General features: G+C 34.5%; 2 protein-coding genes and 1 long non-coding RNA gene across 10 annotated transcripts in view; 1 reads left to right on the top strand and 2 right to left on the bottom strand.

Annotated features, from left to right (window-relative positions):
- The first annotated feature begins 1,610 nt into the window (after nucleotides 1–1,610).
- Nucleotides 1,611–24,245, top strand: part of LOC126766111 (uncharacterized) — a 132,863-nt gene continuing 110,228 nt past the window's right edge. For 4 of the 8 annotated variants that reach the window (XR_007668707.1, XM_050483945.1, XM_050483944.1 and 1 more), the window contains exon 1: nucleotides 1,927–2,457. The gene's annotated coding sequence lies outside the window, so the exon portion shown is untranslated. The other 4 variants (XM_050483941.1, XM_050483942.1, XM_050483940.1 and 1 more) reach the window with 4 other exon arrangements.
- On the bottom strand, nucleotides 1,850–4,642 carry LOC126766254 (uncharacterized). Its single transcript, XR_007668778.1, has 3 exons — nucleotides 3,875–4,642; nucleotides 3,590–3,661; nucleotides 1,850–1,932 (listed from the first exon to the last, which is right to left on the bottom strand). It is a non-coding gene; the product is annotated as an uncharacterized LOC126766254 (long non-coding RNA).
- Nucleotides 7,476–8,909, bottom strand: LOC126766199 (putative nuclease HARBI1). Its single transcript, XM_050484094.1, has 2 exons — nucleotides 7,998–8,909; nucleotides 7,476–7,944 (listed from the first exon to the last, which is right to left on the bottom strand). Exons 1-2 carry the CDS (start codon nucleotides 8,116–8,118, stop codon nucleotides 7,571–7,573), a joined length of 495 nt encoding a protein of 164 aa, XP_050340051.1. The 5' UTR covers nucleotides 8,119–8,909; the 3' UTR covers nucleotides 7,476–7,570.

Here is a 24,245-nt window from a genome sequence, read left to right as displayed (position 1 = left end):
ATAGTGCTACGAAATGGAGATTTTTCCATTTCCCTTAGGATAAAACAGTACTAAAACAGTGGATTCATTTTTGTGCACTTCGCGCCAGAAGCCTTCGAAAGAAATTTGCGGTTTGAAATGGGTAATTATAGCATTTTGATTATAATAATTTTACTTTTATAACCAAACACTCTTGCAGGTTTAAGTTCGCGGAGTCTAACTAAGTTGCTACCTAGCGCTTTTCTCACGTTAACCAGATTAACTCCTGCAGAGGCTAATGAATGGCAGAAAAGGATGGAGTCTCGTTTAAACCAGGACGTTTTAGAAAATTTGTTTGGCGTAATCAGGTTAAAAGGCGGTCTTCACGATCACCCTGACAGGAAGGAGTTCAAGTATAGGCTACGTTCCTATATACTTGGTCACAACGAAGGCCCGATTACAGATGAAGGAAATGTTGAAGTGGACAATACCCCAGATTTGGAAGGGAATTACTTATCTCTAACCGGTAATTATCAAAATATTAAACGTACATAGTATTATAAACCTAAAACTACAGAAAACATTCTTTTATAATATAAAAATGTATTGATGTTAACAAATGCAAATATGTACTTACATACAAACTAAGTTTTTGCATACTAACCACTGTTTCTTATCCTAATTGTAATAATAATCTTAACTAACAATTTATTCCATTTATTTATACGCATGTATGTATGTTTATTGTATTTTTGCAGGTAATATCTTTCAACGTGCGTCAGTTGATCTAAATTCCGCTGACCCAAATGAAAAAAATGATGACTTGAAGATTCTCAAGACGGGTTTGGCAGGGTACATCTGGCACAAACTTGGTAAAGACAACCCCGAAATTTGTGCCAATTCAAAAAATTGTTCGTCTTATACTTGGATGGATCACCTATCTGAAGGAAGACTCTCAAAACCAACAGATACATATGTTGATGGAGCATATGAGAACCTTGACGACTTAAATGGTACTGATTTGCATATATGTAAAAATTACGTCCAGAAGCACTCGGATTTAAGTAATTTTGTAAACTATAGCACCAAAGTAAAAGAATTGTTTTTTTTGTTAAATTTATTAAATTATTAAATAAATACTTAATTGAAAATATGTACAGAAAAAAAAGAAAAATAAATAAGACAATAAATTGATAGTTGGCCACAAAATATTCAATATTTTTATTTGCATAAATGTACGTATATAGTTGAAACAAACACAGCAAAGAGATAAAATTAAATAATACAACGAAAATACAATGAAATGAATATGTAGGTAAATGTTCACTATAAAATATTCACTTATATTGATATTTTTTATTAATATTCACTTATATTGATGTTAACTTTTGATGATATTCATGTTTTTGTATGCCTACAATACAAAATTGATTCTTATTGCAAAGAAAAACAAGCAACTGAAAATCAGCTGATTGTACGTTGGTCAACCGTGACGTAGATGCGCATTCTTGTGCAGTTTCAATGGGCAATATAGCTAGCAATACAGATTTCGAGCAATCTCAAATAGACTGCCGATATCCCCAATTATAAACATATGAAGTTGCCACACTTAATATATCCTTACGCTATGGGTTTATTTTTTTAAATTTTTAGTTTCAAATCTAAATTTTCTAATTAATAGGTTTTTCTAAATATTTGTAATTTATTATTGGTGGAAAAGTTATATGTGTTAAAAAGGGATAGGCGCATAAAGTCTAACTTACATGTTTTTTCATTACTGTTTCGGTCATGGCTGCCATATTATATGTTTGTAAGTTATGGTCAGTTGTATTTCTGAAACGAGCTTGAATGGTTCTTTTTTGTTGAGTATACTTACTCTGAGTGCATCTAGCTGTATTTGTATGGTGCGTTTGTTCAAATAGATTAATTTGCCACTTTTTTAAGTACGTTTTTCGACTCTTTAATTTAATCAACCTAACGAGGAGAAATCCGTACTATTAAATATTTATGCCATTGAAATATTTGAAAAGTGTACAAATCATAAGGGGGGTGGGTTGTATCGAAAATATGTGAAATCTTAAAGAGTACTATTAGTGCGTGTTGAATATAATTTCATACGAAAAAAATTGTGCTATTTAGGCAAAGATACAAGTGGAAGTAAATTGGTGAAATGTTTGGTGTCTGAAGAAAGTCGATTTCCGTATTTTGAAGAAGTCAGTCACGAAGAAAAAATTGTGTTTTTATATGTAACAATTATTTGTTCAAGAAAAGAGTGTACATAAAAAAGCAAAGAGTAGACGATAAGATGTAACAAAAAAGCAATCAAACCAAAAGAGCTTATGTATACTGGTTAAGTGAATGCGATAGCGTTTTGTATATGCATGCGCGAGTGGGATAGGAAACCACACTCATCAAATACCACAAAATTGGAAGGAGTAGTTAAAGCAAAGGCGATACAGTCATGTTATATATAAATTTTGAACATATTTCTATTTGAAAGTAAGTTTAGTTGTTGGGATATTGTAATGCAATATAATTTATATTTCTGAATATCAAGAAAAATTTTTATTTTATTCTTTAATCTTTCAAAATGTTTTATTTGTTAGTTCCGGCGAATTCAATTTCAACGGTAGCTTATAGTGGCCACGTATTTTAGGGAAGTTTTGTTGCCAATGGGCTTTAAAAATATTTTACCGTGCGATTTTGTACTGTGATACAGTCTCAAGTCTCTAAATTTGAGATTTTAAGTTAGAGACAATTTTTGAGACTTGAGACGATTTTGCTATACTGTAAGTGACAGTCACAAAATCTATTACATTTCATTATTCAGAGATGTTTCTATGAATTGAAAATAAATATGTCGATAACAAATATTAAATTTTCTATAACATAGTCAAAAACATAATTATCAATAAAAATATATGTTGACTCTGTTTCATAATATTTACGAAATTTTTGTAAAAGTGATTTATTTTTAATCTTTTCGTGTTTGAGTTGCTAACAAAATATAAAAAAACGACAATCGATTAATATCTATGATGATCTCTACGCAGTACATTCAAAATGGCAGACCAGAGTTATTTTTAGTTTTGTCACCTGCTATCAGGTCTCAAATTTGAGCCAATATTTTGAGACTAACGCTAGAGACTGTTTAGTGAATAGTAACTAGTCACAAAGTGAGACTTTACCCTAAAATGTCTCAAATAGAGATAAGAGACTGGTTACAGAATCCCGCTATTAATTTAATTACGAAATAATTTAGTGTAAGCGTTTCTTCGTATTTAATTTACGTTTAACGAACTTTTTTAACTAAGCAGATATACAAATGTATTTCCTAAGCGTGGAATGAGTGTTAAAAAAGGTTTGAGATTGTGTGCTGCCAATTGGTATGAGGACTAAAGTATAATCAGTGCTGCTATCAAATGTGCTGCAGCAATATTCTTTTAAAGAAGAATTGTCTTGAGATTTTTGAGTAGGTTATACTGGTAACAGTGATTGGTTATGTTAAATTGCGGCGAAAATTAATAAAGAGTTCTGTCTGGCACAGTCATACACATATACACATTATCGTCTAAGGCATCAGTATATTGTATACCAATTTTTTGCGTATAGATACATACTAAGTACTTACAGGCATTACGTTTTGTTGTCACCTCGCAGCAGTTTACGCTATAGACGCGGTCGATGTTGCAATCAAAGCCAACTGAAATTACAGCAAGAAGTATCAAATATTATAATTACTCAACGTCGCACTATGCACTAATAACGGAATATATCAGTTATCAAGTAGACATATTTCGGTCACGAGGTTATTTTTTTTAATCTAATTCAATTAAGAAGGAGTCAGCAAAAATTTTGTAGAATGCGATACGTTTTGGAAAAAATTGACTTAATAAAAGGCGTAGAGGGATCTTACACATTCAAAAATTAACACCAATCGACTAGGTAACAAATTTTTAAATATATAATTTTTTTAAATTATTTTATATACTGCAGTTTTAAATTCTTCTATTTAATAATATTTATTAATTTCGTTTTATGCACCGAAACGTGTGTTACTTTTCACTTTTGGTGTTGCCAATTGTTTTCACATACGTGTCTCGACTTCCTCGGCATTTTTCTGCATTGCTTCATTTACGCGGTACAGAAAAATATAATCTGCTCGGATTTAGAATGTGATCCCCCGATTTCGAGGTCCAGATCAAGAATATATATACATATATAGTTGTCGCTGCATTATGGGTTTTAAGATATTTGCGTTTAAAGTTCAAAAATTCGATTATTTAAAATGCGCGTTTCTCCAATTTTAATAAATTTTACACTCATATTTTTAACCTGTGTTAGTACACTTCATTAATTAAGTTCTACGCAATTGCTTTTTAGCAAATAGTGAAAAAAAGCTTTAATTCCATATTTAGCTTTCGTTGAAATCCATTTATTCATACAATAAGAAGATGGTTGGGGGAAGGGGTATCACTGGAAAGGTGAGTTCTCCAGATCAAGAAAATATATATACTAAGTTGCCGCTGACTTATAGTTTTAAAGATGTTTGATTTATTGAATATAAAGCTTTAATTTAATTATTTTGTTTTAGTTAAATTCACTGCATTTGCACAATAAGAATAGGGTTGCATACTAGCAAATAAATGGTATTGCCATATCTGCCTAGTTGTCAACAAAAGAAAATAAGGTTGGGATTTAGAATAGCATCCCCGGATTTCGGGAATAAAATGGGTATCACTGGAAAGGTGACGTTCTCCAGATCACGAAAATATATATCTATATAGTTGCCGCTGACTTATTGTTTTAAATATATTTGCATTTAAAGTTGAAAAATTGACAACTTTTACATTGATAATTTGTATATGTGAGTAACTTTTTCACTTATATCGGGTGATTTTTTAAGAGCTTGATAACTTTTTTTAAAAAAAAAACGCATAAAATTTGCAAAATCTCATCGGTTCTTTATTTGAAACGTTAGATTGGTTCATGACATTTACTTTTTGAAGATAATTTCATTTAAATGTTGACCGCGGCTGCGTTTTAGGTGGTCCATTCGGAAAGTCCAATTTTGGGCAACTTTTTCGAGCATTTCGGCCGGAATAGCCCGAATTTCTTCGGAAATGTTGTCTTCCAAAGCTGGAATAGTTGCTGGCTTATTTCTGTAGACTTTAGACTTGACGTAGCCCCACAAAAAATAGTCTAAAGGCGTTAAATCGCATGATCTTGGTGGCCAACTTACGGGTCCATTTCTTGAGATGAATTGTTCTCCGAAGTTTTCCCTCAAAATGGCCATAGAATCGCGAGCTGTGTGGCATGTAGCGCCATCTTGTTGAAACCACATGAGTCAACATTTAAATGAAATTATCTTCAAAAAGTAAATGTCATGAACCAATCTAACGTTTCAAATAAAGAACCGATGAGATTTTGCAAATTTTATGCGTTTTTTTTTAAAAAAAAGTTATCAAGCTCTTAAAAAATCACCCGATATTATGCACTTTTCACGTACTAGCTCTTCTAACGTTTCTGCATATTAATTTTTTTAATATTTGTTGTAAATAAAGCTTTATTTTAATTATTTTATTTTAGTTAAAATTCTCTGCATTTGCACAATAAGAAAAGGGTTGTCATGGTTATTTTTTATTAATATATAAAAAATTAATATGCAGAAACGTTAGAGTGAATGGCATCACTGTTCGAAATTCAATTGGGTACTAGTGATACAAGCAGTGATCGGTTTTAAAATATCTATACTCTCGATATTCGAGACTGAACGAGAATTGATAAAAATGAGAGATACATAATAGAAAAATAATAATAATTGGAAAAATAAAAAGAAATTAAATATTCGATATTCTCAATATTCGAGTCTGAACGAGAATTGATAAAAATGAGAAATACGTGATAGAAAAATTTATAATTTATTATTAGTGCAGAAAGAAAAAGAAGTTGGACACAGAAGAATTGTGAACGCCGGGGTGTTGGACCGACCAGGGTTATGTAAAAGTGTAAAAGTTAATTTTTAATTTCGGGAAATACGATCTTTTTTTTATTAAAACAAAGAAAATAATGTTTTTAACGACACGCGCCATACATATTCGTAAAGTCGAATTAAAAACGAGTATTTTAAGACATTTCCCGTGAAAATTGGTGCACGTTTTCGGAAAAGCCGCTCTCCTGAACCTTTACCTTATTTTGTAATATTTTACGTAAATTTGCTAATTTAAAAATCACTTAGCACACTCATCGTTGTTAACAATTATTAGGAAAACGAGCGTTGCCACATCTTAAACATCAAATATGTAGAATTCTTAACGATTTTTCTTTGTTTGTTTGTTTGCGTATTTTTTTTTCTCTATTAACTATAATAAAAATTACTTTCCAACATTTTTCAAGTTATAATTGAGTTGTGAACACTTCTTCCATAAACATACATATGTATATGCATTATATGTGATTTATATTTAATAAACACAAATAAGTTAAAATCTATGACAATATTGTAAAATTTATATCATATCGGGGTAACTGAAGTACTTTCTCGTAGTACTGGTCAAGCGAATACACGAGTTGACCAAAGTATTTTTGCGTAGTACTCCCTTCTGCGTTGGCGTTGGCTCTAAAACATATAACGCTGGTCGAGCGAATACTCGGGGGTGACCGAAGTACTTTCGCGTAGTACTCCTTTTTGAGTTTTCGTTATAAAATGGTTAAATATTGGTTATTATATCTGACAGCGATTTCCATTTTTTTTTACTATACGTTGTTTTGTGCTTTAGGTGACAATATATATTATATTATAATATTATATAAGTGGAGTTTTACTCAAAAAAACCTGACACACCCCGGTGTTGGATCGGCCAGTGTTATTTTTTTTTCCTTCATTTCAGTTCTTTTTTTTAATTTATGCCCTTATTGCGGTTTTCAACTCAACTGCATTTCAGTCGAAGTTTACAAATTCGGTATTGCCAACTTCAACACAATCCGTCAAAAGAAATTGCGGTTGAAGTGTGATCGAACTTCAAATTTTTTTGGTATTGCGGTTTTCAACTCTGTACAAGTGAGGTTGACTAGTATATAGATAAACTTCAACTGCTATTATGCAACATTAAGTTCAACATTCGTGCAGTGAAATACAAAAAAATATTAAAGAAAAATGGAGGACGGGTAAAATAACTATTTTAATTAATGTTAAATTAATTTTAATTAATATTTTTTATAAATTTAAAAAAAAATAAAGTTACAACAAAAAAGTAATTCGAAAAATTGGTGAAGTTAATGGAGAAGTTTCCAGAAGTAGGAAGAGGAAAGCCACAATTTGGAAACAATAAATTCAAATTGAGGTGCAGCGCCTCAAAATTGCTAAATTAAAATCTTCGCAAAGATTTTAATATTTTTTGGTTATTTAAGACACAAAGTAATATTTTTTTTAATTTTATTTTTAATTATTCTGGAATGAAGTGATATGTTATATTTTTGTACCATAGTTTAAGTTTACATTAAAAAATGAAGTGATATTGTTATTTAATGAATTTATTTAAATAAAATTTAAATATATGCCTGAATAAATAGCACATTAGAAAGAATAAATGAAATTTAATATTTTAATTATTTAGAGGGAAGTCATAATATTATTGCGAATTATTCGAGCCGTATCCTCTTCTTCTCTTTCTATGTCCAAAACATCATTGGTCATTGTAGTATTTGAAGTAGATGGTATTTCTTCCGGAGATTCCATTTGAAAGTGTTGGCAAATATTGTGCAATGCGCAACAAGCATTCACAATTTGCGTAGCCTTTTCGGGAGTGTAATGTAAACCTCGTACAGATAAAAGACATCGAAATTTACTCTTGAGTACACCAATTGTCCGCTCTACAATATTCCGGGCCTTTGAGTGTACTGTATTGTAGCGTGCTTGGGGTAAAGAAGCTTCCGCCAAGCGATAAGGCGTCATTAAAAATTTGTGCAGAGGATAGCCAGCGTCGCCTAAGTAATTACATTACTCTAATTATTTAGCAATAAATACGATAAAGTCTTACCCAAGAGCCTAGTGTTATTCTGTATGTTGTTCTGTAAATGCACTTTCAAATCGCTAACATTGAAAACAAAAGAGTCATGATTTGCGCCTGCATGCCTAGCATCCACATACCGAATAGACATTTTATAATCACAAAGCTAAAAATTTTAAGAAATTATACCATTTTGTTTCTAATATAATTCAGATTTTATAGTTCAGTCATTTGAATTTTAATCCATTGGTCACAAATACGTTGTTCAATTACATTTAGAACCTCTTTAATTACTAAAGATATCGCAGGTTGCGCCAACAAAATGTTAAAATCATTTCCACTGCATTTTTGATAACCACCGTCAGCAAGGAAACGCAGAGTTGCGCATAATTTTAATATAGGAGATACGGCCGTTCCTCGCACACGTTTGTGGAAATGTTCCTGTATCTCATTCAGTAGAAAACAAAATGCTTCTTTATTTAATCGAAAATAACTTATGAATCTGCAACAAATATTATTAAAAAGCAATTCAATTGTAAAAAAACTATGGCTTACTTTGCATTTGGAAGCTCCAATGGAAGGCTTTTTCGTATACGTAGCACATCAATTTTGCCTGCAATTTGCAGTATTTTCGTCATTGTAATATAAATCAAAACTTATATCCATTTTTTATTTATTGTTTATTATATATGTTTATTCACTTTTTCGCGAGCGACAACTGAATTCAATTGTTTAAATATGTCGTTTACAAAATTTTAGCTGTTTCACTATCTGTCAAATTTCTCTTTCTTAGGTTGGCAACGCCAATCATACTTCGACTGAACTTAGTTGAAGTTCGCAATACCGAAAAAGAGTTTGGTAGATCTGAAGTTGAGTTGCCTTAACTTCAATTCGACCAAGTCGGGTTGAAAACCGCAATAGGGGCATTATTTTTATTGTTTTCAATCGTTTGGGATATGGTTACACTTATTACACTTACACATATGGTCAAAATTATAAGTACATTCTTTTAGGCTGCACTCTTGATTGAATTTTGAATGTTTGGTGAAGTATACGAATGCAGCTACGAGTTAATTTTATTAAATTCGATATTGTAGTACCTTTTATAATGAAAAGAAAATGCTGAATCCCCCCTTTGTAGTGGGTGTGGCATTTAATTGTTGATGTTCGTGTTTCTAAGTGGTCAAAATAATGTAATAAGTACATTGGTAATTATTTTAAGATTTTCAGCAAATTGGACGATTTATTGTAATGGTTTGCTTTTTCGGTTGTATAGCTCCATGTCTAAAACGGAAGAAAAGGAAATCGTCTTAAATCACAGAAATCTTTGGAATATCGCTAAAACATTAGGTCGTTCATTGTATTTCGTGCAAAATGTCCTAAGGATGAAAAAGAATGTTGAAACTCGCGGTCGACCAAAAAAGACATCAACAACAACGGACAACCGTGTCGTCACTCTTGGCAAAAAGGACCCACTGGTATCTTCAAGGATAATATCAGCCGATATTGGTAGCATAATATCTTCGCGAATGGCCCGACGGAGACTACATAGAGCAAATTTACCTGGCAGGATAACCAGAAGAATACCATAATTCCAAAAAAAAATTTAGATATGATTAGATTTCGCGAAAAATCATGCAAATTGGTCCGGCCCAAGTGATGAGAAAAAGTGGACGCAATATCTTATGACGAAACAAAAATGAATTTGTTTGGAAATGATACCTGACGGAATGTTCGTCATCCGAAAGGTAAAGAATTGCATTCATAGTCTACAAAAAAGACCGTTAGACAGAGTGGCGGCAACATAGTGGTCTGGGGCTGCTTTTCGTGGCATGGAGTAAGACCAATACATCGTACTTCAGGCACCAGAATAGGTTTGAATATAAAAATGTCTTGGAAAGCACGATGCTGAAATATGCTGAGGGAAGTATGCCACTAATATGAAAATTTCAGCAGGATAATAATCCTAAGCATACTCCGAGGTTGACAAAAGATTGGTTTCAGGACAATAGTGTGAGCTCTCTTAAATGGCCATACCAATCTCCCGACTTGAATCTAATTGAAAACCTTTGGAGGGAGCTAAAGTAACGATTTGGAAAGCAATCGTTCCAAAATAAGGATTAGTTAGGGAATTTTGTTGAAAAAACCTGGTATGAGATTCCAATTGATACGTGCCACATACTTATCTCCAGTATGCCGAAACGAATCTCAAAAGGAATTGAAAATAATGACGGATATACTAGATACTGATGAAAAAAGTAAATTAAAATCAAATAGGGAACCGAACACTCAAACTGATACATTTTTGCATTCACAGATACCTGATGTATGTACTTATTATTTTGCTCAGCCATTTTTTTACTCTTTTTATTATTTGCTAAAAATTTAAGTACCTATTTCAACTATTATTACAAATATCTTTATTTTTGTTATTTAAGCCATATATGAAATTAAATATGATATTATTTCTCTTTAAACATGAATAAAAAAGAATTTATTAGTCATTGAATGTTACACGGGCGTATGTACTTATTATTTTGACCATGTGTGTATATTATTATGCATGTAGTGACATTTGTGTAAAAAGAAAGTGCTTATTTTAAACAAATATCTAAATAATAAATATAAAATAAATATGTAAAAATATTGTAGTGAAGTGTAAGTGTATAAAAAGTGCAAAAGAAAAAGTTAGTACAAATCGGGAAATAGCAAAATTAAATATGCGAAATTTTCAACTTTATATGCAACTTTATATGCAAAAATATAAGTTTGCGGCAGCTATAATTATATATTTTCTTAATCTGGAGCATCAGCCCTATCCAACCATACCAGTTTTAACCCTGAAATCGTGGAATGGTATACTAAAGTTTCCCCTAGAAATCTTTCATAATTTTCATTATCTCGATAAATCCCGGTTCTGGGTCGGCAAGGATTATTATTACATATACCCTCCTCAATCTTATAGTTTTCGAGATATTTGTTTTTAAATTTTCACAATTTTATATGCAATTCACTCTCATAGTTGCTTTGTTTACATGCCATGACAAATACGAGTTTTGCAACATATTATGTTTTGAAAAAATAATCAAAAAATTTTCTGTTTAACATATATAGAGACAATGGTACAAATGAATTTTGTATCTTATGTTATTTTATAAATAAAGATTTTGCGGAGGGGTAAAAAAACCGAATTTCAGTATAAATGGGGTATGTGCGGATAGGGGAGCTTCTCCAGAGAAGAAATATCCAAAAATAATATAAAAATAACTTATTTTTTAAAATATTCACCATTAAAAGTTTAAAAATTTGCACTAATGCATGGTATTTCTCTATGTCTCACTAAATTTTTTCACGTTTTTCACTGTATATTTAAATATACACTCTAAACATTAACTTCTTTCAATTTTTCTTCAACATTTCACTTTTATTTTGCTATATTTTACCTAAATTTATTAATTCAAAAATCACTTAGCACACTCTTCGTTGGAAAGGTTAGATTGTTTACAATTATGAGGAAAACTAGCCTTGCCACATCTTAAGCAGCAAATATGTAGGATTCTTAACAATTTTTTTTTGTTTTTTTTTCGCGTGATTCTTTTTTCTATATTAACTATAAAAAAAATTCTTTCTACATATGTATACGAGGTGTGTTCAAAAAGTATCGCAAATTTTGAATTTTCGCGGGTTACGTATATTCGAATTTCAAATTTTTTGTGGCGTAATGTTGGTACTCATGTCTCTCACTTATGCCGACAAGCTCGGCCATTTTGAATGTTCATTTTAATGTTGACAGCTGATTTGCTTGCACGTGTTTTGGATCGTCTTCGATTTTTATATAATATATTTTATTTCAGAAGCTGACTATCTAAAAATAGCTAACTATCATTGCGATCAAATATGCCCCTTAGGGTGATTCAAAAAAAATTTTTTTTTTTTTTTCAATTGGTACTCGCAAAAATAGGTTCCTAGACACCTCTAAGAAAGCCTCTCCAAATATGAGTTTTTAATTGTAACGGGAAGGTCCTCCGCCTAACGGTTTTCTATTTTTTTCTTATTATCAGATAGAAAAATTTATATCTCGCTTCCAACTACTTGAAAAAATATCTTGTTAATTAGGTTTTGTAGGAAATTGAATGCTCTAAAATATGGTCTCTTATGATTTTTTCGTAAACCCAACCGTTTAAAAGATATTAACAGTTAAAGTTTGATTATTTTTGAGAAAATTGTTTATTTCTTATTAATTTTATAACTCAATGAAAAAAAATTATTATGAATGAAGAAACTCATAGTTTTGTAGGAAATTTACTGCTCTATAAAAATGGTCTACTATGATATTTCGATTAAGTTAAGCGTTTACGAGATATTCATCGTCAAACATCAATGCATATTAAGGTGGATCAAAAAAAAAATTTTTTTTTTCGTTTGGTACTCTGAAAAATAGCCTAAAAGCCTATAAGTTTCATCATTCATAATAATTTTTTTTCATTGAGTTATAAAATTCATAAGAAATGAAAAATTTTCCCAAAAATAGTCAAATTTCAACCGTTAATATCTTTTAAACGGTTGGGTTTACGAAAAAATCATAAGAGACCATATTTTAGAGCATTCAATTTCCTACAAAACCTAATTAACAAAATATTTTTTCAAGTAGTTGGAAGCGAGATATAAATTTTTCTATCTGATAATAAGAAAAAATAGAAAACCGTTAGGCGGAGGACCTTCCCGTTACAATTAAAAACTCATATTTGGAGAGGCTTTCTTAGAGGTGTCTAGGAACCTATTTTTGCGAGTACCAATTGAAAAAAAAAAATTTTTTTTGAATCACCCTAAGGGGCATATTTGATCGCAATGATAGTTAGCTATTTTTAGATAGTCAGCTTCTGAAATAAAATATATTTGCGGAAATTGAGGGCTTTGTACTGCTGGTGGTAAAAGGCTACCTATAAGATGATCGACTTTCCCTTCTACCTTAAAGGTGGGTATAAAATTTCCAATTTCCAAAAATTTCTTTCGCTCCAAATGAAGTTATCTAAAATAGGCTATTGTATCTACGTGTATTGTTCAAAAAATGCTCGGAGTATGTGTGATTATTGGTCAAAAGGCTTCTTATTGGTTCTGGTGGCTCTTTGATATTAGAAAGAATAACTTTCCCAGACGCGCAGCACATGCCACATTCTATTTTTTAGCAAAACATTTAGGACAAACTTTATTCATTGTTCCCATTTGGATGCTGTTCTGAAGAGCATAATCAATACGTGGATTGTAACCGAATGCCGATCTATTACTATGAGCGAAAATTTTATTACGCATCCCATACCGTTTTCTTTCTTTCTGTGCAATAAGTCGCTGCGAGCGTTCGGCGCTAGATGCCCGGGCACGCGTTTGCCAGTTCCTTAATCTATTATTTGCAAGGCGCTGCGAGCGTCGGACAGAAGATGATTCTCGAATACGTCATATTTTTGCTAATCTCGCTTGGGAGCTACTTTTAGAAAGTTGAGGCGTGTTTCACCTAACCATATTGTTGACTTGTTTTTGTTTTATAAACCAGATAAAAATAAGGATATAGCTTTTGATAAATTCTTACTATTGACAAGATGAGAAAATACTAAAAAGAATGGGCATTCACTTACTGTCACAATTTTTATACCCTGAACAGGGTATATTAAGTTTGCCACGAAGTTTGTAACACCCAGGAGGAAGCGTCGGAGACCCTATAAAGTATATACCTACATAAATGATCAGAATGTTGAGTTAAGTCATATTTTAGCCATGCCCGTCTGTATATGTATGTATATACGAACTAGTCTCTCAGTTTTTAAGATATCGTTTTAAAATTTTGCAAACGTCATTTTCTCTTCAAGAAGTTGCTCATTTGCTTAGCTGCCATACAAACTGAACGATCGGAATCAAGTTCGTGTATAGAAAACTATCACATTTAACGTATCTTTACAAAAGTTGGCACAGGTTATTTTCTAAGATGATAATGTAATATACGAAGAAATTGTTCAGATCGGCTTGCTATAGCATATAGCTGCTATATAAACTGAACAATCGGAATCTAGTGCTGATATGGAAAACTTTTGCATTTGACAAGATATATTCACGAAATTTGGTATATATTATTTTCTAAGGCAACAATGTAATCTCCGAAGAAATTGTTCAGATCGGTTAACTATAGCATCTAGCTGCCATTCAAACTGAATGATCGGAATCAAAAGCTTGAATGGGAAACTTCCTCATTTGACGATATATCTTCACGAAAGTTGGGATTTTATTTATTGTTCATAGAAATAATGTAATATCGGAAGAAATTGTTATTGAAATAAATGCACCTGTGAAGGGTATATTATGTAGCCGAGGTTAACGTTTTTTCTTGTTTATAATTAGTTTTGAGAAGAATTTTTAAATTGGACAAAAAAATTGCAATTAAAATAAAAAAAAAATTATCAATGTCAGTTACGTCCGCTGCATAGGGAGGCGATCGCGCGAATGACCGGTGGCAACCTACATATGTACATATTTATTCGTGAAGTTTTGTTGTAGATATTGATATGTTCTTTATTCTTTGATATTAACTCTTCTCCAGTACCCCGATGTATCCCTACATCGCTTATTACTGTGCTGTCTAACCGAGCGGTGTGTGCGGCGACCACGCGACATTTTTAAAATAACTTACATTTTTAAATTCGAATTCTTTCGAAAGGAATGTCCAAATTGAGTAATTCAAAAAGTTATACATACATATATTGGTATACAAGCAGTCATATATAGAAAATCATCTATTTTGATAATGATTAATATCAAAGTATTAATAAAGGGTATTTTATAGCGGTGATATTTGAATACATATATTTTTTTTTATGAAAAAAATTCTTTATGACATAACTAATAAATAATGTGCCTTAAAATGTTTTTCGTGGCATGCGCTGCGGAAACTATTGATTATACAACAAAAGTATGTTCTACATATGTACATATGTAGACCACCATCCTTTATTTATACTTTAAAAAGAAAACAACGAGAAAGGGTACATACATATTTACTTTGAATGAAGTTACATTATTCTTCCAGTACCAAGGGGTCAACATCGAAATCGATTTCTCATTGAAAAAAGGTTACCATCGATTTTCAATTTGCTATGCAATGTGAGTTCATACAATTTTTTGATTAATCCATTATTCCTTAAAATATACCAATTCATCCGAATATGGTTATATACATAAGTTATGCAGCTAATATCGACTCGATCACAAAATATGTACGATATATAATTGAAAATGAAATACAGTAGGTAGAAAAAGTAAGTTATCAAAGTAAAATATAAATCAGCGAAGTGAATAAAATTTAAAAGTTTATATTTTTCAAACGAAATATTTATTTTATATTGAGACCATATTTCAAAGTATCTAATTAAAGTAATTTTAAAACAAAAGAGAAGTTCATTGCTTTTATAAAAGGAAAACATACACACGTACAGTAAATTGCATGTAGAAAAAATAAGTTATCAAATTGTTTAATATCCACAATGTTCATAATTACGTCTTGCAAGTTGATCCAATCGTTATTTCATGAAATTGGGAAGCTTCAAACACTAATTTTGAGGAAAATTATTCCAAATGTTATAGAAGCAGTTCTTCAAATCAACCAGGTTTTAGGGTTTCTCCCCAGTTATACGCATCTTAAGAATTGCCAAAGCTTTTTCAATTGGTGACAAGTCAGGGCTTTGAGTAGGCCATTTCAATACATTCACATTTTCATTTTGTAGATGTTCTGTGATGATTTTGCAGTATGAATGAGCGCGTTGTCCTGTTGAAGAAGGATAATCGGCCAATTAGTCGGTGATCCTCGGGGATGGTGGGCTCCTATAAAATATTTGAATAAATTGGAGCAGTAACTTTTCCTTCCAGGATTACAATATTGCCAGGGCCATTCGCAGATAAGCATCCCCAAACCATTAAGCCCTTTTCCACCCACTTAACTGTGGGTAGAGTGCATTTGTATAATTGTTCTTGTTCGGGTGCGCACCAAACGTAAACCATAACGTGAGAATAACGAAGACAAATCATCGATTCACCAGTCCAAAGCACTTTATGCTAAAATTTTTAAGATTTTAATATGTGATCTTTATAAAATGCTTGTTTTTTTAGTTGCCTCATTTAGGTAGAGTAACTTTCTTGCAATGCGGCTGTGAATATTGGTTTGGTGCAATCTGTTACGAGCAGTGTGCACTGAGGGGCCATTCATGGCTTCGTTTGTAAGCTGTGCGCGAATTTTTGAAACTGATTTGAAGGGATCAAAATTGGAAATATCCAAAATTCGTTTATCATCTCTCCTGTTGTTATTTTTGGGCGCCCTTGCTTCTTCATCCTGATGACTCGATTTTCTTTGTTGTAGCCGGCAATAACTTTCCGTATTGCGACTTGGCTTTTATTAAAACTTTCAGTAATATAACGCTGTGTGTGACCATCTTTATGCAAATTAATTATGGTTGAACATTCCTCATTCCTTAATTGTTTAAAATTCACCATTTTCAGATTTTTTTGAATTCACCGTAAAAAATCGCCTTAATATTTCAAAAAATTAAATTTAAGAAAAAAATGAAAACTTTAGTTACCAATTCAATTTCAAAATTTATTAAAATAAACAATTCTTGCACGTTTAATGCTTTTTTGTAATTTATTTTCAAGTTTTAATATGAAAAACACTAATTACTGCACTTGATAACTTACTTTTTCCACGCCTTGTCACTGAGCATTTCCGTAGGAGGCCAGGAAATTTTTTATTTTTTGATTATATTTCAAATGAAAATACTAAGTACAAACACTCTTTCCATGTATATGGATATGTTCGTATTTAAATTTAATAAACAAATAAGTAATGTTAAATAACCTTACGTAATAAAGTGTAAAGTAAAGTATTTAAGCATACATGTACTACTAATTAACAAAATGACGAAAACGTTTTTTTTTTTCAGTAGTAAATATTCCGAAATTTACTCTAACTCTTGTTTTAACTTATATCGTAGTATACAAATTACGTTGTGTCCTCTGACGATTATATTATTGTCCTTTCACAGTCAATAAGAATGCAATTTTGTAACGTCAAGTCAAGAGTCAAATAAGAAGGCAATGCTGTAACGGCAAGGCCGGAGCAAGTACGTATATTATAGCTGGAATACAAAATACAAATTGAACTTAATATTGAGCTCTAAAAATATTATTGAACCTAAAATCATAAGATCCGGCAAGTCGAATCAGCATACGCCAACAAGTCGCTTGCGACATAGGCAGTGGCTGGGCAACGAAATTATGCGTCAGCAGAATGTTGCAATGTAAACAAAGTGCATTGCATCATTCTTGCATTTCACAAACAAAAAGTACAATTTCTATGTGTTAACTACTCCCCCCTCAAGCTCATGACCGTCCCCGGTTGTTTTGTAGCTGTTAAAGGCCTTCCGTACTTCCTTCTACGTTTGTTTTCCTTTTATGATTTGCCAAACGATTATAAAGCCAATGCCAACAAAACAGCAAGATGCGTGCTGTAAGCCTAACCTTATGTGATCTGGCCTCCAACTCGTGCTTGAAATTTTGAATGACACTGAATCGTGGCTGATGATGTTGAGTAGAAGTGACCCTGCTACGCTTGGCGATTTGTTTAAAACTTCGCGTCGATTTACATATATTGTGCCGTTGATTGTGGCAGAAGAGAGAAAAGTGACGAGATGTGTCCCGTTTGTAGTAATCTCCGGACCATCGTCTGTGCTAACTTTCGCAGTGCTCACGTTGATAATAATAATGCCGTCATCGCCTTGTGTTATGGGCTATAGGTGGCTTTGCTGAGCACGGCAAAGGGCTGTGTCTCCGGCGTGCAGGTGTCTTGCGCTGCCAGTTAACAGACGGCAGCATAGGTCGTCGTTACGCATTCATTTACCGCTAGTACGCCATCGTTGCATTCGGCTATGGTATCATCTTGCAGCTATAGTGTGACGTGTTGGTGTGCCACCGGAAGATGGTGATTTTCTTCCAGATAAGCTTGATCCTAGCATACTCTATTAATAATACCTTGTCAAAAAAGTTTTGCGGTATTTTCGCTAGTTGGCGCTGAAAGCGCATAGTTCTAGTTTTATTCGTCGCATCGGGTCATGCTATACCTTTTTGGAAAGCTCATTTCACGCGCTAACACATTGAATGTCGTTTCTTCTAAGTCGTTCGTGAGTTATAGCGTCGCAAACATGGAGCAAAATAAAGAGAAAATACGGCATATTTTACAGTACTACTACGATAAAGGCAAAAATGCATCTCAAGAAGCCAATAAAATTTGTGCAGTTTATGAACCCGATACAGTTTCCATTTCCACCGCACAACGATGGTTTCAACGTTTTCGTTCTGGTGTAGAGGTGATGCGCCACGCTCCGGAAGGCCTGTCGTCGAAAATTGTGATAAAATCGCTGAATTGGTCGAAAGAGACCGGCATAGTAGCATCGGTCAAGAGCTGGGCATGAGTCATCAAAAATTCATTTCAATTTCAATAAAAAAAAGAAAATTCAATAAAAATACCGCAAGACTTTTTTGATAACCCATTATATGGACAATATTCTCGGACTGAAGGACCTTAACTTTAGATGCTTCGGTTATGTTAACTATGGTGTCTTAAATAATCACGTTGCTCCCATACCAGTACCTTTCCGTCGAAATGTACTACCCCTAATACTAATAGGATTGCAAGTCCAATCCTTTAAAAATAAAAGATGATAGATAGGTATTTGTATACATCAAGAGCCTGCTGGGCGCTACTGAGGTGATTAAATCCCTGTCTATGTAGATGGAACCCAGGGCCTCAAGCCTTCTTCTGCAAATTGCTGGCCAAGTCCGGCCGGCAGTTAGCGCAAGAGACTATGCCCATGTTAGACAAGTACTTCCTAAGCCTGCAGTGCCTTGTGTAGAGCGCGAGGAGGGGGCGGAATTTGTTACGGGGGAGGTTAATTAATTCCTTGAACCTAATGAAGTTGTACCCTCTTGGAAGCAGCTTGGCATGGCGCATTCCTGCGGCCTGCCGCCAGTGCTGATCTCTCCTCACTCTCTCCTCCGTGCGGAGCAGCTTCTTAAGAGCGTGGCTAGTTCGTCGGCTAGCTCATTTTCCCCTTTATTCCCCGGTACCCAGATTAAGTGTATCCGGTTGCACAAAGATAGGTGGTTTAGCCTTCCTATACATTCTTCACCTAAAAGTGATTTGACCTCATACGCTGAGATCGCTTTTAGTGCCGCTTGACTGTCGCTAAGAATGGCGATGCGCTGGTTGCGATAGTTGCGGTGGAGGTTGATTTCTACGCATTGACTTAGAGCAAAAACTTCTGCCTGAAAGATACTTGGAAAGCGTCCCATTGGTATGGATAACTTGGTATGCGGCCCCGCAATGCCTGCTCCAATATCTTTCGGTGTTTTTGAGTCGTCAGTGTACCACTGCATAGTACTGTGTCCCAGCATTATGTCAAGCGTGGAGTCATTCCAAACTGTCTTATTGCCTAGAGTAACTCTATAGTTCTTTGTGAAATTAATCCTTTGTGTAACACCGTCCCTTGGGAGAAGGGCTAGTGGTGTGCATTCCGATCGCGCCTTCATCTGTTGAGACGACTTAAACAGCATGGTATGTTTCGCTACCTGTTTAACTCGAATCCTCCTGGTACTTTTATTGTCTGGGATTTCTGAAATATTTAAAGGGATGATATTTATAGGTCCAATGATCACTTACGTACCATCCTTATTTTAAGGCATCATTCCTAAACCGACTTTTGAGGTGTGACCATATGGTCACACTGGGCATAATATGGGGAAATTTTCCTAATGTTTTTATTTGAAGTAAAGCAATGATTTATCCCACATATTTCAACTAAACAAGTGTGAATAAAAAGAAAATGATTTAAAGAGTTATTTAAGTATATATTGAAAGCTATTTTTTATAAACATAATATATCGGGTGATTTTTTAAGAGCTTGATAACTTTTTTTAAAAAAAAAAACGCATAAAATTTGCAAAATCTCATCGGTTCTTTATTTGAAACGTTAGATTGGTTCATGACATTTACTTTTTGAAGATAATTTCATTTAAATGTTGACCGCGGCTGCGTCTTAGGTGGTCCATTCGGAAAGTCCAATTTTGGGCAACTTTTTCGAGCATTTCGGCCGGAATAGCCCGAATTTCTTCGGAAATGTTGGCTTCCAAAGCTGGAATAGTTGCTGGCTTATTTCTGTAGACTTTAGACTTGACGTAGCCCCACAAAAAATAGTCTAAAGGCGTTAAATCGCATGATCTTGGTGGCCAACTGCCCATGCATCCCGAAAAATGCACTGTTTGGTGTGGTTTGTACGCTGGTGGAATCATTGGACCGTATTTTTTCAAAGATGCTGTTGGACGCAACGTTACGGTGAATGGCGATCGCTATCGTTCGATGTTAACAAACTTTTTGTTGCCAAAAATGGAAGAACTGAACTTGGTTGACATGTGGTTTCAACAAGATGGCGCTACATGCCACACAGCTCGCGATTCTATGGCCATTTTGAGGGAAAACTTCGGAGAACAATTCATCTCAAGAAATGGACCCGTAAGTTGGCCACCAAGATCATGCGATTTAACGCCTTTAGACTATTTTTTGTGGGGCTACGTCAAGTCTAAAGTCTACAGAAATAAGCCAGCAACTATTCCAGCTTTGGAAGACAACATTTCCGAAGAAATTCGGGCTATTCCGGCCGAAATGCTCGAAAAAGTTGCCCAAAATTGGACTTTCCGAATGGACCACCTAAGACGCAGCCGCGGTCAACATTTAAATGAAATTATCTTCAAAAAGTAAATGTCATGAACCAATCTAACGTTTCAAATAAAGAACCGATGAGATTTTGCAAATTTTATGGGTTTTTTTTTTAAAAAAAGTTATCAAGCTCTTAAAAAATCACCCGATACATTAAAAACTATTTTTTATAAAAACATTTTATACCGTATCGTATTTAATATTTAAGATGGCATATGATATTTCTCAAAACATATTACGCATATCCCAACGTTACATTTCGAGCACTCGGTTCTACCAACAGAAACGCACAAATCGGCAGCACAACGTCTTCTTTTTTCCCATGGACGAACGAAATGATTGCGCCCATCATGTCTCAATGTCTCCTCTGCTGTTCCTTCCAAAGACCTTTTTCGAAGACCCTTTGATTTGGGGCTGTCACCAAAGTGTTTACAATAGTAAATGGCAATTTGTCGCCGAAACTCGAGCTGAAGTATTTCTGGGTAGACTGATCTGTGTAGCAGCCGGCTATTTTGTACCGAAACGTCAACTAGCCACATAAAGATACTATTCCACCATTTCTTTCCTCTTATACCTATTCGATACAAGCCCACATTCTGATCCATACGATCTACGCCGCTCATATGTTAATTGTACTCCCTGATAACTAATGGCCGTGGAACATCAATAAATTTTGTTTGCTTCTGTGAGTATCGAACTGCATTTGTTACCGGGTTTGCGGCATAAGTAGTCGAAGCGATGCTAACAACTGCGTTATCATTCCATTTTGTGAGAAAAATATTAGCTTCTTTCAATTTTGTAGACTCGATATGACCACGCTCCTTATTTTTCAATATTTTTTTATATTCAATCGGGCAACTTTTTGGCAGCCGATTTTCCCGGATCAAGATTGTCAAAATAGAAGGAAAATGGTAGATTCTGAACCGTTCGTGTAAAATCGTCATATTCAGCAGTGGAGCTGCGCATTTTTCCATTAAGTGGCCGGTTAAGGACCGCAGTTTCCACATCTTATCTCCGTCAGTTATTTTTTTACAACTATCCTCAAAGTGTAAGAATCTCAAAGTTTCCTCGAATGTATTTCTACGCATAGCTAAGTTACCATCTCATTGCGCATGTCATTGTCAACGCTCCAAAATGACTTGAACGTACTTCGGCCATTGTATCCACTGACCAACAAAATGGCTATGAAAACTTTAAGCTCCGCACTGGTAATTTGAGGATTTGGTTTACCAAGAAAAATTGCATATCTTCGCGATTCGTTTATTATGTGCTCTATGAGTTCATCGTCAAAAAACTTTTCAAGTTGCTCATGAGGCTTCACCTTACCACCTTACAGTCTTCAAAATTTCGTGAAGAGAAAATGGTGATCAATCCGTCCGAGTTATCTTCTACCCACGTAAAATGTGATTCCTTACGTAACAGTGGCGGTGGCACTGAAGAAAATGAAATTTCGCCCTGTTCCTCTAACAAATTAGTTTGCAAGTTCTGAGTAGAGTTTCCTAATATGTCGATCAACACAGAATCAGCAACTTCCAAGTCATCCTCCTCATCATCATTATCAATCGTTAAAACCCTTTTACCACTGCTCATCACTAACTCACAAGGTGCCTTCAATTGACCAACACATACATGGCTTACCTACGTCGTCTTCATCACCATCATCTTCTCCACTGATTGCACCATTTTCGTTGTCCGCAGGTAAGATATATAGAGCAGCGGGCGAATCTTCTTCATCGCTATCACAAAAGTCATTTAGATAGTAAATAACCTCTTGTGTGTTTAAACGTCTGAAAATTTGAAAAGAATTCACCACGAATTATAAAGTTTTCAATTCATTTGAACGAAAATTACGTTACATAAAATAAGCTTTTAATTTAGCCCAGCGTGACCATATGGTCACACCAGGAAAAAATACCGTTAATGGTCAACAAGAACATTTTATTTTTTTACAAAATATAGTTGTCATATATTTTCACTTTAATATTATTCAAATTGAAACTTAACTTCTTTTAAAAACAACACACTTCAAAAAATTTTACGGTACTTACCTTTTGTTTCTATCAAAACTCGCATATTTTGCCATCTTTTTTTCTTTCAACTTTTTCACACCTGCTCACTTCGAAACAAATACACTTAATGAAAAATTTTAAACGCAGTTCGCTTCGCGCATGTGTATTTACATGGAAAAAGCTAGTTCAAAGGAAATTATTTGGGTGAGCTCTGATTTTTTTTTTTAATTCAACCTACTACTTCTTGCGTGACCATATGGTCACGCTGGGGTTAACTGAGTTAATCAGCAGATGGAGCGGTGTGAGCTCAAGTATGACTTCAAGCGCCGCCGTGGGACATGTGCGCATTGCCCCTGAGGCACAAACACAGGCAAGCCTTTGCTAGTTTAAGGCCTACCGAAGACTGCGTTGCCTTGGCAGCCCAAGCAACCCCTCCATAGGTGACAATGGGCCTTATAATCATGGTATACAGCCATATAATGATACCTGGCTCGCATCCCCAGGATCTGCCGGCCAGGCGTCTGCTGGTCATGAGTGTCTTGGTGGCTTTGGACAGCGTTAAGTCCAAATGCCTACTACCAGGCTCCATAGCATGGAGAAGCATTACCAAAAGCACCCTCAATGTCCAGGAAGGCGCAAATCGCAACCTCGCCATTATCCAGCGAATCCTGTAGTTCAGATGTGAGTTGGTAGAGGGCAGTATTAGTAGATCTGCCTACTCTGTACGCGTGCTGTCTGGAATGTAGGGGTACGATTTTCAGCGCTTGCGATCTTATATGGTTGTCTACTATCTCTTCCAAGCCGGAATGATTTGGCCAACGAGTAGTCTCTTTTACCTATCTTGGGGATGAAAATTACCTTCACAATTCTCCATGGCTCGGGGACATACGAAATCGCCAGGCTATCTCTCATCAGCATACCTAGCTGCAAAAGAGCTGAAAAGATGCCATCTGCTCCTGATGACTTATAGTTCGGGAAGGAGGCCAGTGCCCACATGATTGAGTCTGCAGTGACCAGATTCCTTGCAGTCAGCCAGTTCAGGTGATCTGGCCTGCTTGCGACCAATGGTGGAGTTTGGTCAGCCTGAACCGTCTCCGGGAAGTGCGCTTGTAGGAGTGTCTCTGCCCTCTCCTCCGCACTAGTCGTATAGGTCCAATCCTGTCTTTTGATGGATAATACCGTGCCCGTCTTGCCTCTTGACAACGCTGTGTACAGTCTGGCTGCCTCTGGGGTCAAGGAGATGCTGTCACAGAATTTCCTAAAGCTATTTGTCCTCGCAAATCTAATCTCCTTGTTGTAGGTTGCTGTGGCCATCTCCCCTGGAAAGTAGGCGAATCCAAGGACGAAGTCTGAACCTTCCCTGTCCTTCACATGCACCGCCTCCAGATCCTGCGCTAGAAACTCTGAAATACAGAAAAAGTCTATATCGGTTCTTACAACTACACAAGAACAACCAAATTACCTTGT

The sequence above is a fragment of the Bactrocera neohumeralis genome, unplaced genomic scaffold (assembly GCF_024586455.1).
Source record: "Bactrocera neohumeralis isolate Rockhampton unplaced genomic scaffold, APGP_CSIRO_Bneo_wtdbg2-racon-allhic-juicebox.fasta_v2 cluster11, whole genome shotgun sequence".
In the NCBI taxonomy this organism is placed as follows: Eukaryota; Metazoa; Arthropoda; class Insecta; order Diptera; family Tephritidae; genus Bactrocera; species Bactrocera neohumeralis.
This window is presented reverse-complemented; position numbering and strand designations above follow the sequence as displayed.